Here is a 13,235-nt window from a genome sequence, read left to right on the forward strand (position 1 = left end):
AACAACCACGGTGACATCACACATCCTTGTCTAAGGCCTACCTTTACTGGGAAAAAATTTCCTTCTTTCCTACATACTCTAACTTGAGCCTCACTATCCTCGTAAAAACTCTTCACTGCTTTCAGTAACCTACCTCCTACACCATACACTTGCAACATCTGCCACATTGCCCCCCTATCCACCCTGTCATATGCCTTTTCCAAATCCATAAATGCCACAAAGACCTCTTTAGCCTTATCTAAATACTGTTCACTTATATGTTTCACTGTAAACACCTGGTCCACACACCCCCTACCTTTCCTAAAGCCTCCTTGTTCATCTGCTATCCTATTCTCCGTCTTACTCTTAATTCTTTCAATTATAACTCTACCATACACTTTACCAGGTACACTCAACAGACTTATCCCCCTATAATTTTTGCACTCTCTTTTATCCCCTTTGCCTTTATACAAAGGAACTATGCATGCTCTCTGCCAATCCCTAGGTACCTTACCCTCTTCCATACATTTATTAAATAATTGCACCAACCACTCCAAAACTATATCCCCACCTGCTTTTAACATTTCTATCTTTATCCCATCAATCCCGGCTGCCTTACCCCCTTTCATTTTGCCTACTGCCTCACGAACTTCCCCCACACTCACAACTGGCTCTTCCTCACTCCTACAAGATGTTATTCCTCCTTGCCCTATACACGAAATCACAGCTTCCCTATCTTCATCAACATTTAACAATTCCTCAAAATATTCCTTCCATCTTCCCAATACCTCTAACTCTCCATTTAATAACTCTCCTCTCCTATTTTTAACTGACAAATCCATTTGTTCTCTAGGCTTTCTTAACTTGTTAATCTCACTCCAAAACTTTTTCTTATTTTCAACAAAATTTGTTGATAACATCTCACCCACTCTCTCATTTGCTCTCTTTTTACATTGCTTCACCACTCTCTTAACTTCTCTCTTTTTCTCCATATACTCTTCCCTCCTTGCATCACTTCTACTTTGTAAAAACTTCTCATATGCTAACTTTTTCTCCCTTACTACTCTCTTTACATCATCATTCCACCAATCGCTCCTCTTCCCTCCTGCACCCACTTTCCTGTAACCACAAACTTCTGCTGAACACTCTAACACTACATTTTTAAACCTACCCCATACCTCTTCGACCCCATTGCCTATGCTCTCATTAGCCCATCTATCCTCCAATAGCTGTTTATATCTTACCCTAACTGCCTCCTCTTTTAGTTTATAAACCTTCACCTCTCTCTTCCCTGATGCTTCTATTCTCCTTGTATCCCATCTACCTTTTACTCTCAGTGTAGCTACAACTAGAAAGTGATCTGATATATCTGTGGCCCCTCTATAAACATGTACATCCTGAAGTCTACTCAACAGTCTTTTATCTACCAATACATAATCCAACAAACTACTGTCATTTCGCCCTACATCATATCGTGTATACTTATTTATCCTCTTTTTCTTAAAATATGTATTACCTATAACTAAACCCCTTTCTATACAAAGTTCAATCAAAGGGCTCCCATTATCATTTACACCTGGCACCCCAAACTTACCTACCACACCCTCTCTAAAAGTTTCTCCTACTTTAGCATTCAAGTCCCCTACCACAATTACTCTCTCACTTGGTTCAAAGGCTCCTATACATTCACTTAACATCTCCCAAAATCTCTCTCTCTCCTCTGCATTCCTCTCTTCTCCAGGTGCATACACGCTTATTATGACCCACTTCTCGCATCCAACCTTGACTTTAATCCACATAATTCTTGAATTTACACATTCATATTCTCTTTTCTCCTTCCATAACTGATCATTTAACATTACTGCTACCCCTTCCTTTGCTCTAACTCTCTCAGATACTCCAGATTTAATCCCATTTATTTCCCCCCACTGAAACTCTCCTACCCCCTTCAGCTTTGTTTCGCTTAGGGCCAGGACATCCAACTTCTTTTCATTCATAACATCAGCAATCATCTGTTTCTTGTCATCCGCACTACATCCACGCACATTTAAGCAACCCAGTTTTATAAAGTTTTTCTTCTTCTCTTTTTTTAGTAATTGTATACAGGAGAAGGGGTTACTAGCCCATTGCTCCCGGCATTTTAGTCGCCTCATACGACACGCATGGCTTACGGAGGAAAGATTCTTTTCCACTTCCCCATGGACAATAGAAGAAATAAAAAAGAACAAGAGCTATTTATATATATATATATATATATATATATATATATATATTAAGAGATATACACCTCTCGGTATATATGTACTGACGTGTTGAGAAAGAATATTTCATATAATTGTATACAATTCTCAGTGTTTTTGTGACGCATTATGTCTAGTGTCATTTCAGGTATCTGTTACTTTATATTTGTTAAGTTACACTTTCAACTCTACTTTCTAAAATGGCTTCCCTTGTAGCTTTAAAATTGTGGTCTCCTAGTCGTCCTTCTACTGACATCACATCTATATTGCCCGAAGAACTGGAACAAAAAATCTTCCTCGTGTACCACTTAAAAAAAAAAATAAATTGCAAGATACTGTTAGTATGAACTGTGATGTCTGCGCACAGCTATTGAAGATAAGATAAGATAAGATTTCGTTCGGATTTTTAACCCCGGAGGGTTAGCCACCCAGGATAACCCAAGAAAGTCAGTGCGTCATCGAGGACTGTCTAACTTATTTCCATTGGGGTCCTTAATCTTGTCCCCCAGGATGCGACCCACACCAGTCGACTAACACCCAGGTACCTATTTGCTGCTAGGTGAACAGGACAACAGGTGTAAGGAAACGTGTCGAAATGTTTCCACCCGCCGGGAATCGAACCCGGGCCCTCCGTGTGTGAAGCGGGAGCTTTAGCCACCAGGCCACCGGCCACCTATGAATGAATGATGGTGAATGTTTCTCTTTTTGGGGGTTGTCTCTACCTTGGTGGGAGACGCCCAGTATTGTAAAGAAAGTGGTAGGTCACTGTGATGCCTTAGTTTAGGTCAGTAACATTATTAGTGCAGGTAATGTTGATGGTAATGTGACGTTATGCAAGTATTGTTGATGTTAATGTGACGTTATGCAAGTATTGTTGATGTTAATGTGACGTTATGCAAGTATTGTTGATGTTAATGTGACGTTATGCAAGTATTGTTGATGTTAATGTGAAGTTATGCAAATATTGTTGATGTTAATGTGACGTTATGCAAGTATTGTTGATGTTAATGTGACGTTATGCAAGTATTGTTGATGTTAATGTGAAGTTATGCAAGTATTGTTGATGTTAATGTGAAGTTATGCAAATATTGTTGATGTTAATGTGACGTTATGCAAGTATTGTTGATGTTAATGTGACGTTATGCAAGTATTGTTGATGTTAATGTGAAGTTATGCAAATATTGTCAATGTTATGTTATGCAAATAGTATTGATGTTAATGTGATGTAACACATATAACGATGTTAATGTGACGCTACACATGTAACCTTGACATTCATGTGATGTAACACATATAACGTTGATGTTAATGTGATGTTACACAGATAACGTTGATGTCAATATAACGTTACACAAACAATGTCGAAGTCAACGTGACGTTACGGGAAATCCAAGATGACTTACCGAGCACGGAGGTGTCCTCTTCCAGTTCGACGATGACCCGACCGGAGATGAAGTGTCCGGGGAAGTAAAGAAGGTTGGGATTGTCGAAGAGGATGATAAACTTCTGCAGTTTCCGTGACATCTTCGACCACTTCAAGCCTCGTGCAATGCCAGACACACTATAAAGCGGTGCACACACTGTAAGGCGGTACACACGCTATAATACAGCGCACACTCCCTGCGACGCTGTACACTGATGCTTCTTGAGTGTCCAGATATACAAGGTTTCACTGACCTTGTTTTTTTTCCCGATCTGTCCCGTCTATTTCCAAAACTTCTTATTTATCTTAGGTTCAGTGTCCACTCGTCACCTGAGCACCGCAGTTTTCTGCCTTACGTGCATGCGCATTATCCTCAGCAGCATGCCTGGACATCAGAAAAAATAAGATAAAAATATATTATGTACCTTCTTTACTGTGTGACCATGAACATAACAAAGGCACAGACACATACAATAATTAGCATAAATAATTAACATAACAAACGCGTAAATAGAAAAAAAATGCTAGTGTTTTTCAACGTTTTGTCATAATAAGTTCGTCTGCATTTCGGCCGAATTTCAAGACTTTGTCTGGAAGAAAGGCAAGGAATTCATACATGAATGATATGTTTACGAAATCAATGGAATTAGAAGATTGTATAAAATTTTAAATGAATTGCAAAAAGAGAGAGAGAGAGAGAGAAATGAGATATATTGGAAACTCGCGTTTTTATAGCTTTTTTTTTATTTTTATGAGTTTAATGAACGCTTATAATGTTGTGTGACTGAACAGTGCCAACACGTTCTTCATAGTCAGTATACATGCAGTGTACTGAGGGTTTACCATCATCTCCCTAATACTGCACGAGATGTAGTGTTATCAGTGTTGTTGTCTTGGTTCAGTGATGATGGTTGACACTGTTGGTCACTTGCTGGAGTCGTTGTCTCAATGTTGTCACTCCTGCTGTCTTGGTTCAGTGATGATGGTTGACACTGTTGGTCACTTGCTGGAGTCGTTGTCTCAGTGTTGTCACTCCTGCTGTCTTGGTTCGGTGATGATTGTTGTCACTCCTGCTGTCTTGGTTCAGTGATGATTGTTGTCACTTGCTGGAGTCGTCGTCTTGGTTCAGTGATTATTGTTGTCACTGTTGATCACTTGCAGAAGTCATTTTCTCCCTGTTTCTCTTTGCTTCTGCCTAAATTTTGGACAGGCACTGATATATTTCGTTCTTAGATATTGCCCAGCTTTTTGGCTGTTGTTCGTAGGAACAACCAAATGTTTTCCTTTATATACTATAGACGGACATCACCCTAACCTCTCTCGCCTGAGGTACACATGAAACTTCCAAATTTACGAACAACACTCAGAAATCTGAACAAATATATTCAGAACACAGTACATGTAACATTTGCTGTAAGACCTGTACTGGATTTAGCGACGCCTCCATGGAATCTTCATCTCATGAGGGATAAAAGAGTATTGAGATAGCCATCCACGCTTTTAGAAAGCTGGTCCCAGAACTACAAGACCTGGGATATGAGAGAAGGTTGCGATAGCTGAATCTTCTTTTCTGCTTAAAATGTTTCAACCTCTGGGTTATTAACACCGGTATCTTTTCAAGCCGACGTGAAATGTACTATAGCAGTGTCTAGTGATGAGTATGTCCCTGACAGAACTAAACCTCACATCACTAGAGAATGGAAGTACCAAAGAAGATTTGGTAACGCTTATACAAGTCTAGAGTAGATAGAAATACACTAATATGGGCGAGAACAGAACAAGAAATTATAAATGGAAACTAGAAGTTCAAAACAGCCAGAGAGCCATAAGTAATCCCTTGAGAATGACATTATTGAACATGTGGAATATATTACGAATTGACGTTATAGAGGATAACGCCATTCAAGGACTGAAAAGTACAGTACACCAAAGCTCAACTGGGAAGGGAGAAATTCAACCCAGAAAATCGATGAGCAAAGGCGGGGTCCAAGAGCTGGAGCTGAACCCCAACGCACACTGAGTACACAGTTACAAGTGCTGTCCCTCAAGGCTCCGTGCTAGAACCTGTACTGTTTATTGTATACGTGACTTGTGTGCCAGAGGGGATATCGACTATTACCTAACATTGTTTACAGATGACGCAAATGAAAGATATTGAAAGTTCTGAACACAATGGAGGACTGGTTTAATGGCTACTGAAATCCAAACCCGACATGTACAAAGTAATGGTGGAGAAAGGAGGCCGGAGACAACGTACCAACTGAAAATAAAACAATTACAAGGGTCTGTGTTGACAGGATCTGACCGTGATACACTAACTTATCTTCAGAAGCTCACTGGTGAACAAAATACCACCAGAAGAATATGTGTAGCTAGCAAATTAGAAAAACTGAAAATGACAAAGAAACAATTCATTATACATGTTCACCGTATTAAAGGCACAAAGATGATCCAAGAGTGTGCAGCACCAGCCTGGGGGGATCATGAAATACAAGTAAAAGATAGAGAAGCTAATCTCACGTCACTGGAAGAATGGAGAACCGAAGGAAACTTGGTCACGACTTACGAGATATCAAGAACACTGTCAAGGTTATCACAAACTACCAAGAGAGGGAAAATCAGAACACAAGGACAGGTGGAAAATATACTCTCGGATATGTACCAAGAATACTACGGAGCACTTCAGGGGGAAGACACCAGTGGAAATAAGTCACTTTGTCTGACCTTTTTTGGGGGGTTATCCTAAGTAATGTACACATATGCTATGTGTGATAATTTGTGTAACTGTATTTATGTGTTTCTGTACCTTAATAAACTTACCATACTGATTTAGCACACAGGACTGATCCCGGAGCTGGAGTTCGGTCCCCAAAAAACATAAGTGTAATAGATGTTTACACACTAAACCCTGGATCAGCAGGTCAAAGCCTAACTAATTTATTCAAAAATACGGCAAATAATGTTGTTAGTTTGTGGGATTTAAAACTTATGAGCTCCAAGCAGTCATTAAGACCACAATCCAAGAATATTTTAATCCTTAAAATAGGGAGACTAAAGTGAACTCAGTGTACATACACTGAGAGATGCACACACATCACATTCCATGTACCCTGAGGTGTCCAACCACAGGGTACACAGGTGTATACACTCGGGACATCTTTATTGGATACGTCTTCGAGTGACAAATGTTTCAGGGGCGAAACGTGTCAAGTAAAGTTGTCCCAAGTGTCTGTAACTGTGTCCTTGCATCCCTATCCTGTGACGTCTTTTACTGGAGGTTTCCAGAACACAATATAGATGCAAGTAGCAAGACTATGCACGATATGATGTGCGTCTTAAATGATGATATTATGAATGTTGACGCTAACCTTATTACCTCGTTGTAGCTACGATAATTTAGTCTATACTCGTAGTGTCTCGGATTCTTCTTTCATATTTGCGGAATAATATATGAAAATATACAATTCCAAAGGGTGAGGAACAGAGTACAGAGGCTTATAAAAGGAGCAAAGGCAAAGCACTATTGCTCAAAAATTGAAGAATATAAGCATAACCCCAGAAAGCTCTGGCAATAACTAAAACAGTTGGGATATAGCCATAAGCCAGTAGATAGGTCTAACATAGTACTCACTATCGATAATGAGGTATGCCACGAAACATCTAAGGTGGCAAATTGCTTTAATTCCTACTACACGTCTGTTGCATCAACACTAGTAAGTAAACTACCAGCTGCATCAAATACCTTTAACACAGACTCTGATAAGTTTCAAACATACTATACCAATAAAGGGGTAACCCCAAACAGTTGTCAACTAGTAAGTGTATCTCATGACTTCATTCAAAAAGAACTAAGCAGGTTAAACCCAACTAAGAGCACAGACCCTGATAACATCCCATCTAAGTTCCTAAAAGATGGTGCTTTTGAACTGTCAATCCCTATTGCTCACATAATAAATCTATCAATCACCACTAATACCGTACCGGAGGGGTTCAAGGAGGCCAGAGTTACTCCTATCTTCAAGAAAAATAATAGGTCTGATGTAAGCAACTATAGACCTGTTAGTATACTCAGTATAATATCTAAAATTCTGGAGAGGGCGGTGTATTCTCAAGTAGTTAAGTACCTTAATGACAACAGCATTCTCCATAGCTATCAATCGGGCTTTAGAAGATCCTACTCAACCGATACCTCCCTTATTAATCTGATGGATTACCTGAGAACTGAAATGTCAAAAGGGAACCTCATAGGTATGGTAACCTTAGACCTGCAAAAGGCCTTCGATACTGTCAACCACAATATATTATGTAATAAACTTCAATCTATCGGTATAGGTTCTGTAGACTGGTTTAAGTCCTACCTTAGCAACAGGAGACAAATAGTCAAAATCAACAAAACGGAATCAGAACCCCTGCCGATAACATGTGGAGTTCCCCAAGGTAGTATTCTGGGTCCCTTACTATTCTTATGTTATGTCAATGATATGCCTATCAGTGTCAAGTGCAAACTCCTACTGTATGCAGATGACAGTGCTCTGTTAGTGACAGGTAAAGACCCACAAGATATTGCTAATGTTTTAACACTGGAACTGGAGTCCTGCAGCAAATGGTTAGTAGACAACAAACTATCATTACACCTAGGGAAAACTGAAGCCATTCTCTTTGGAACGAAACATAAACTGAGAAGGGTAAATAATTTTAATGTTCAGTGTAATGGGGAGTCCATCACTTTGGTTTCATTAGTTAAATATCTGGGAATCCCCTTTGACCCATGCATGTCAGGAGAATTGATAGGGAACAGTGTAGTAAAGAAAGCGAATGCCAGGCTGAAGTTCCTGTATAGACAAGCACAGTGTCTACCTACTGAGGCTCGCAGGACCCTATGTCTAGCCCTTATACAATGCCATATGGATTACACTTGCTCTTCTTGGTACTCTGCCTTGACAAAAAAACTGAAAGATAGACTGCAAATCACCCAGAACAAAATCGTAAGATTCATCCTGGGGCTGGGACCAAGAGAACATGTAGGCCAGGATGAATTACAGCAGTTGGATATGCTGAATGTTGAAGACAGAGTAAAACAACTGAAGCTAAATCATGTTTATAAAATTGCTCACAAACAGTGTCCAGAATATCTTGCTGTCAATTTTGTCAAGGTTGGGAACCGCAGCAATCATAGTACTAGGGGGAGAGAGCACAACTTTGTAGTACCCACAGTCAGTGGCCAGGCTTCAAACACCTTTTATTGTACAGCAATAAAGGAATGGAACAGACTACCCACAAATGTCAAGGCCAGTCATAGCTTGAACCAGTTCAAGAAGACTGCCAAAAAGTGTCTGATGAATGAAGCAACAGAAAAGGAGGGGAATGATTTTCTATTTTTTAGCTAAAATACGTGTAAATTTTACCTTATCCCTAGTAATGACCCTCGTATTGTAGATAGTCGTAATGACCCTCGGGTAGTAGATAGTCTTAATGACCCTCGTATTGTAGATAGTCTTAATGACCCTCGTGTAGTAGATAGTCTTTTTAGTATGATAATAAGATGTTATCTTCATTATAGAATAATAAGAAAATATTATAACCTTTATATTATAATAATAAGGTAAAAGGACCCCAATGGAAATAAGTCACTCTGTCTGACTTTTTTGGGTTATCCTAGGTTCTCTACACATATGCTGCTATGTATGATAATTCTATGTAACTGTATTGTGTATACCTGAATAAATTTACTTACTTACTTACTTACTTACTTACTTACAATAGTTGTAACACGTATAATATCTCCTCTGATCCTGCTCCTTCAAGAGGGTGGGGGAGTGGGGTCTGGATGCCGGTGAAGAGCTCTTGATTCAAGGAATTGGAGTTGTCATTCCTTGAAACAAATCCCTCAGAGGCCGTGTGGCCCCCTTACGGATTTAGCGTTTCCATGCGAATGTAATAATAACGATAATAATAATATTGACATTTTTTGATTTAAGCTTTCGTATAAACACAGTAGTGAAACTCTCGAACTCTTCAAAGGTAAGGTATACACTCACTACTGTACATAAATATATCCTGAGATCTGTGTATCTCAGATTATATATACATTTAATTATATTTAATATGTATTGTAGATCGATAAGCTTTAAACCTATAAACTATGCTGTCTGAATACACACACACAGTAGCAACCAGTGAAGAGGCGGGGCCAGGAGCTATGAATCGACCCCTGCAACCACAAACAGGTGAGTACACACACACACTAACCAAGGAAAAACTGAAGTCAAAGGGATACTGGAACATTTTTCTTTGCAAACAGAGTATAAGATCACTGGAATGAATTACAAGAGGATGTATTAAGTGCTACAACTATTAGACATTTGAAAATTTATCTGACGAACAAACTGACGGGACACCAGGAGTACATCTCCTGTACCTACAAGTAGGTAATTATACACACCTTGACAATGTTTCTTAGACAAACAAAATGCAAAGCCTGAAAGAATAAAAGTGAAATGAGGTAGAACAAAGCAAAGGGGTGACCAGATGCCAAGGAGAACAACTCCCTTGTGGGAAGGGACGAGGACTGGACACACGGAGCTCCACCCTGTCCCACCTCCTCCCTAACGAGGGACGCGACACACCTGGTCTTCAAGTCTCTTCTCTACCACCCTACACACACTACATCCACCTCTGCAATCACTCCAGCGCCGCAGCCAGCGAGGAACACCAACACTCGGTCACCACAGTCTCCCCAAACTTGATCGTATCATGGATCCCAACACGCTATCACGAGAGGAGGCATTACAGTGGGACTGTAATGCACCCAGCACTGTTCGGGGCACGAGGCGTTTCCGCTAGCAGTCTTACTAAACACACACATATATGCACAATCTTCCAATCACTCGCTGCGCGTTTCTGCCACACTAAAGTCCTTCAGATTTCTTTTTCCTAGCACGGTGCGTGTGCAACACCCACAGGTAGAGCGAGAGAGAGAGAGTGTAAGCGCTGGCCGCACACCCGCTCACATGCAGAGCTACTCACAATCTGAGGTAGGAGAATAGACTGAAGTAGTCTCCCCTGCGTCAGGACCCTCCTCCCTGCACCCCAGCTCTGCCGTGCACCCTAAAGTCAGGGTGAAGGGCTCTCTATCCAATGCACCCCTCAAGGAAGGTTCCTTGATGTTGGTGAGGGGCTCTTGATTTAGGGAATTGGATCTGTGCTCCAGTTCCCCGAATTAAGCCTGAATGCCTTCCACATCCCCCCCCCCAGGCGCTGTATAATCTTCCGGGTTTAGCGCTTCCCCCTTGATTATAATAATAATAATCTATCCAATGCATTGGAGCTATTCTCTTCCCCCTGATCTTCAGATTAAACCCGATTCACCCCATCCCTCACACCTTCCGTTCCCAAGGTGCTATTTGACTCTAATGGGTTAGGCTAAAATAGTTACACCCAGTGGAAATAAATAAGGACCCCCAATGGAAATAAGTCACTTTGTATGACTTTTTTGGGTTATCCCAGGTTCTCTACACATATGTTGATATGTATGATAATCTATGTAATTGTATTTGTGTATACCTGAATAAAACTTACTTACACAGGGATTTATGATCTTAGATGACATCCTTAGTGTAAAGCTTTTTATCATGTCACGTTACGCACTAGTAGAGCTTGATTATGACATCATTCGTGTTGTGTAGAGCTTTATTATGACATGATTCTTGTTGTGTAGAGCTTTATTATGACATGATTCGTGTTGTGTAGAGCTTTATTATGACATGATTCTTGTTGTGTAGAGCTTTATTATGACATGATTCTTGTTGTGTAGAGCTTTATTATGACATGCTTCACTCTGTTTCGGTATGTGATGACGTATTTGGGGTGACATAAAAATAATAATAATGAATCTCTAAAATTGATTTTCTTTTGATATTTTTAACTTGGACTTCCAGCAGGCATGTATGAACGTGTTAGATAGGAGTGAATGGTGACGAATGGTTTTTTTGGGACCTGACGAGCTGTTGGAGTGTGAGCAGAGTAATATATTTAGTGAATGGACTCAGGGAAACCGGTTATTTTATATAGCCGGACTTGAGTCCTGAGGTTTGGGATATTGGAAGTTTGGCGGGATGTGTAATAGGACGTTATATATATAATTGGGGCCTTGATATTGTAATATTTATTTCAGGCCACATTTTATATTGTATTTATATATATGCTTCTAAACTGTTTTATTCTGAGCGCCTCTGCAAAAACAGTGATTATGTGTGAGTGAGGTGAAAGTGTTGAATGATGAAAGTATTTTCGTTTTGGGGATTTTCTTTCTTTTTGGGTCACCCTGCCTCGGTGGGAGACGGCCGACTTGTTGAAAAAAATTAACTAGATTATTTTTTTATGCAGAAAATAAAAGCTTGGAAGTTTTATACACAAGATGTATACACCATAAGGTGTATTTCTCTCAGTGTATATATATACACTGAAAGTTTGCATTAATCTCTATTTTAAGTATTAAAAGAATTTTTGACTTGTGGTGAACAGGTGACATGCAGCCTTGATGACCCTCGTGTAGCCGATAGGCTTCAAACTCCGTTAACCATCAACTATACAGCGCCTGGGAGAATAAGAAGTTATCAGGTTTGATCCAAGGAAGGGGAGGATGGTTCTAATTCCCTGGATGAAGAGCCCTTCATCGGCATCGAGGCTGTCTGTCCTGTCTTGGTGAGAAAGTAATGATCACGAAGATTATGTTAGAAATATTAACCCAGATGGTTAGCAAGCCAGGATGACCTAACTAAGCCACGTCATCACACTGGCTTAAATACCACTGTGGGTCCTTGAATCCTCTCCCTCAGGATGCGACCCACACCTTTCGACTAACACCCAGGTACCTACTTACTGCTAGGTGAACAAGGGCAACAGGTGTAAGGAAGATATGATTTTGGTATGAATTTTAACTCCGGAGGGTTAGCCACCCATGATAACTCAAGAAAGTCAGTGCGTTATCGAGGACTGTCTGTCTTATTTCCATTGGGGTCTTTAAATTTTGTCCCCCAGGATGCGACCCACACCAATCGGCTAACGTCCAGATACCTACTTGCTTGCTAGGTGAACGGGGAGAGCAGGTGTTGGAAACATGCCCAGTGTTTCAAACCACGGACAGTCAATGTGTGAGGCGACAGCGTTGCCCACCAGGCCACGGGACACCTGCCTAACGTTTCTGCTCGTCTAGAGATCGAACCCTGGTCCCCGAGTGTGTGAGCTGAGGCTGCTGTTAATTGAGCCACGAGTACCAAGCAATGGAAAGCTCAGTGAATGTCTTGATAAAGCTCCCCATGGGTCTTGATAAAGCTCCCCATGGGTCTTGATAAAGCTCCCCATGGGTCTTGATAAAGCTCCATATGGGTCTTGATAAAGCTCCTCATGGGTCTTGATAAAGCTCCCCATGGGTCTTGATAAAGCTCCCCATGGGTCTTGATAAAGCTCCATATGGGTCTTGATAAAGCTCCTCATGGGTCTTGATAAAGTTCCCCATGGGTCTTGATAAAGCTCCACATGGATCTTGATAAAGTTCCATATGGGTCTTGATAAAGCTCCCCATGGGTCTTGAT

The 13,235-nt window shown here is 40.5% G+C and overlaps 1 protein-coding gene across 1 annotated transcript in view; it reads right to left on the minus strand.

Annotated features, from left to right (window-relative positions):
- Positions 1 to 10,586, minus strand: part of LOC128690577 (arrestin family protein Vdup1) — a gene marked incomplete in the record, with an annotated part of 78,714 nt that extends 68,128 nt beyond the window's left edge. The window contains 2 exon segments of the mRNA XM_070089709.1: positions 3,623 to 4,027; positions 10,085 to 10,586. Of these exon segments, the coding sequence (XP_069945810.1) occupies positions 3,623 to 3,743 (121 nt within the window).
- Between the last annotated feature and the right edge of the window lie 2,649 nt (positions 10,587 to 13,235).

This window comes from Cherax quadricarinatus, chromosome 29 (assembly GCF_038502225.1).
Source record: "Cherax quadricarinatus isolate ZL_2023a chromosome 29, ASM3850222v1, whole genome shotgun sequence".
Lineage (NCBI taxonomy): Eukaryota > Metazoa > Arthropoda > Malacostraca > Decapoda > Parastacidae > Cherax > Cherax quadricarinatus.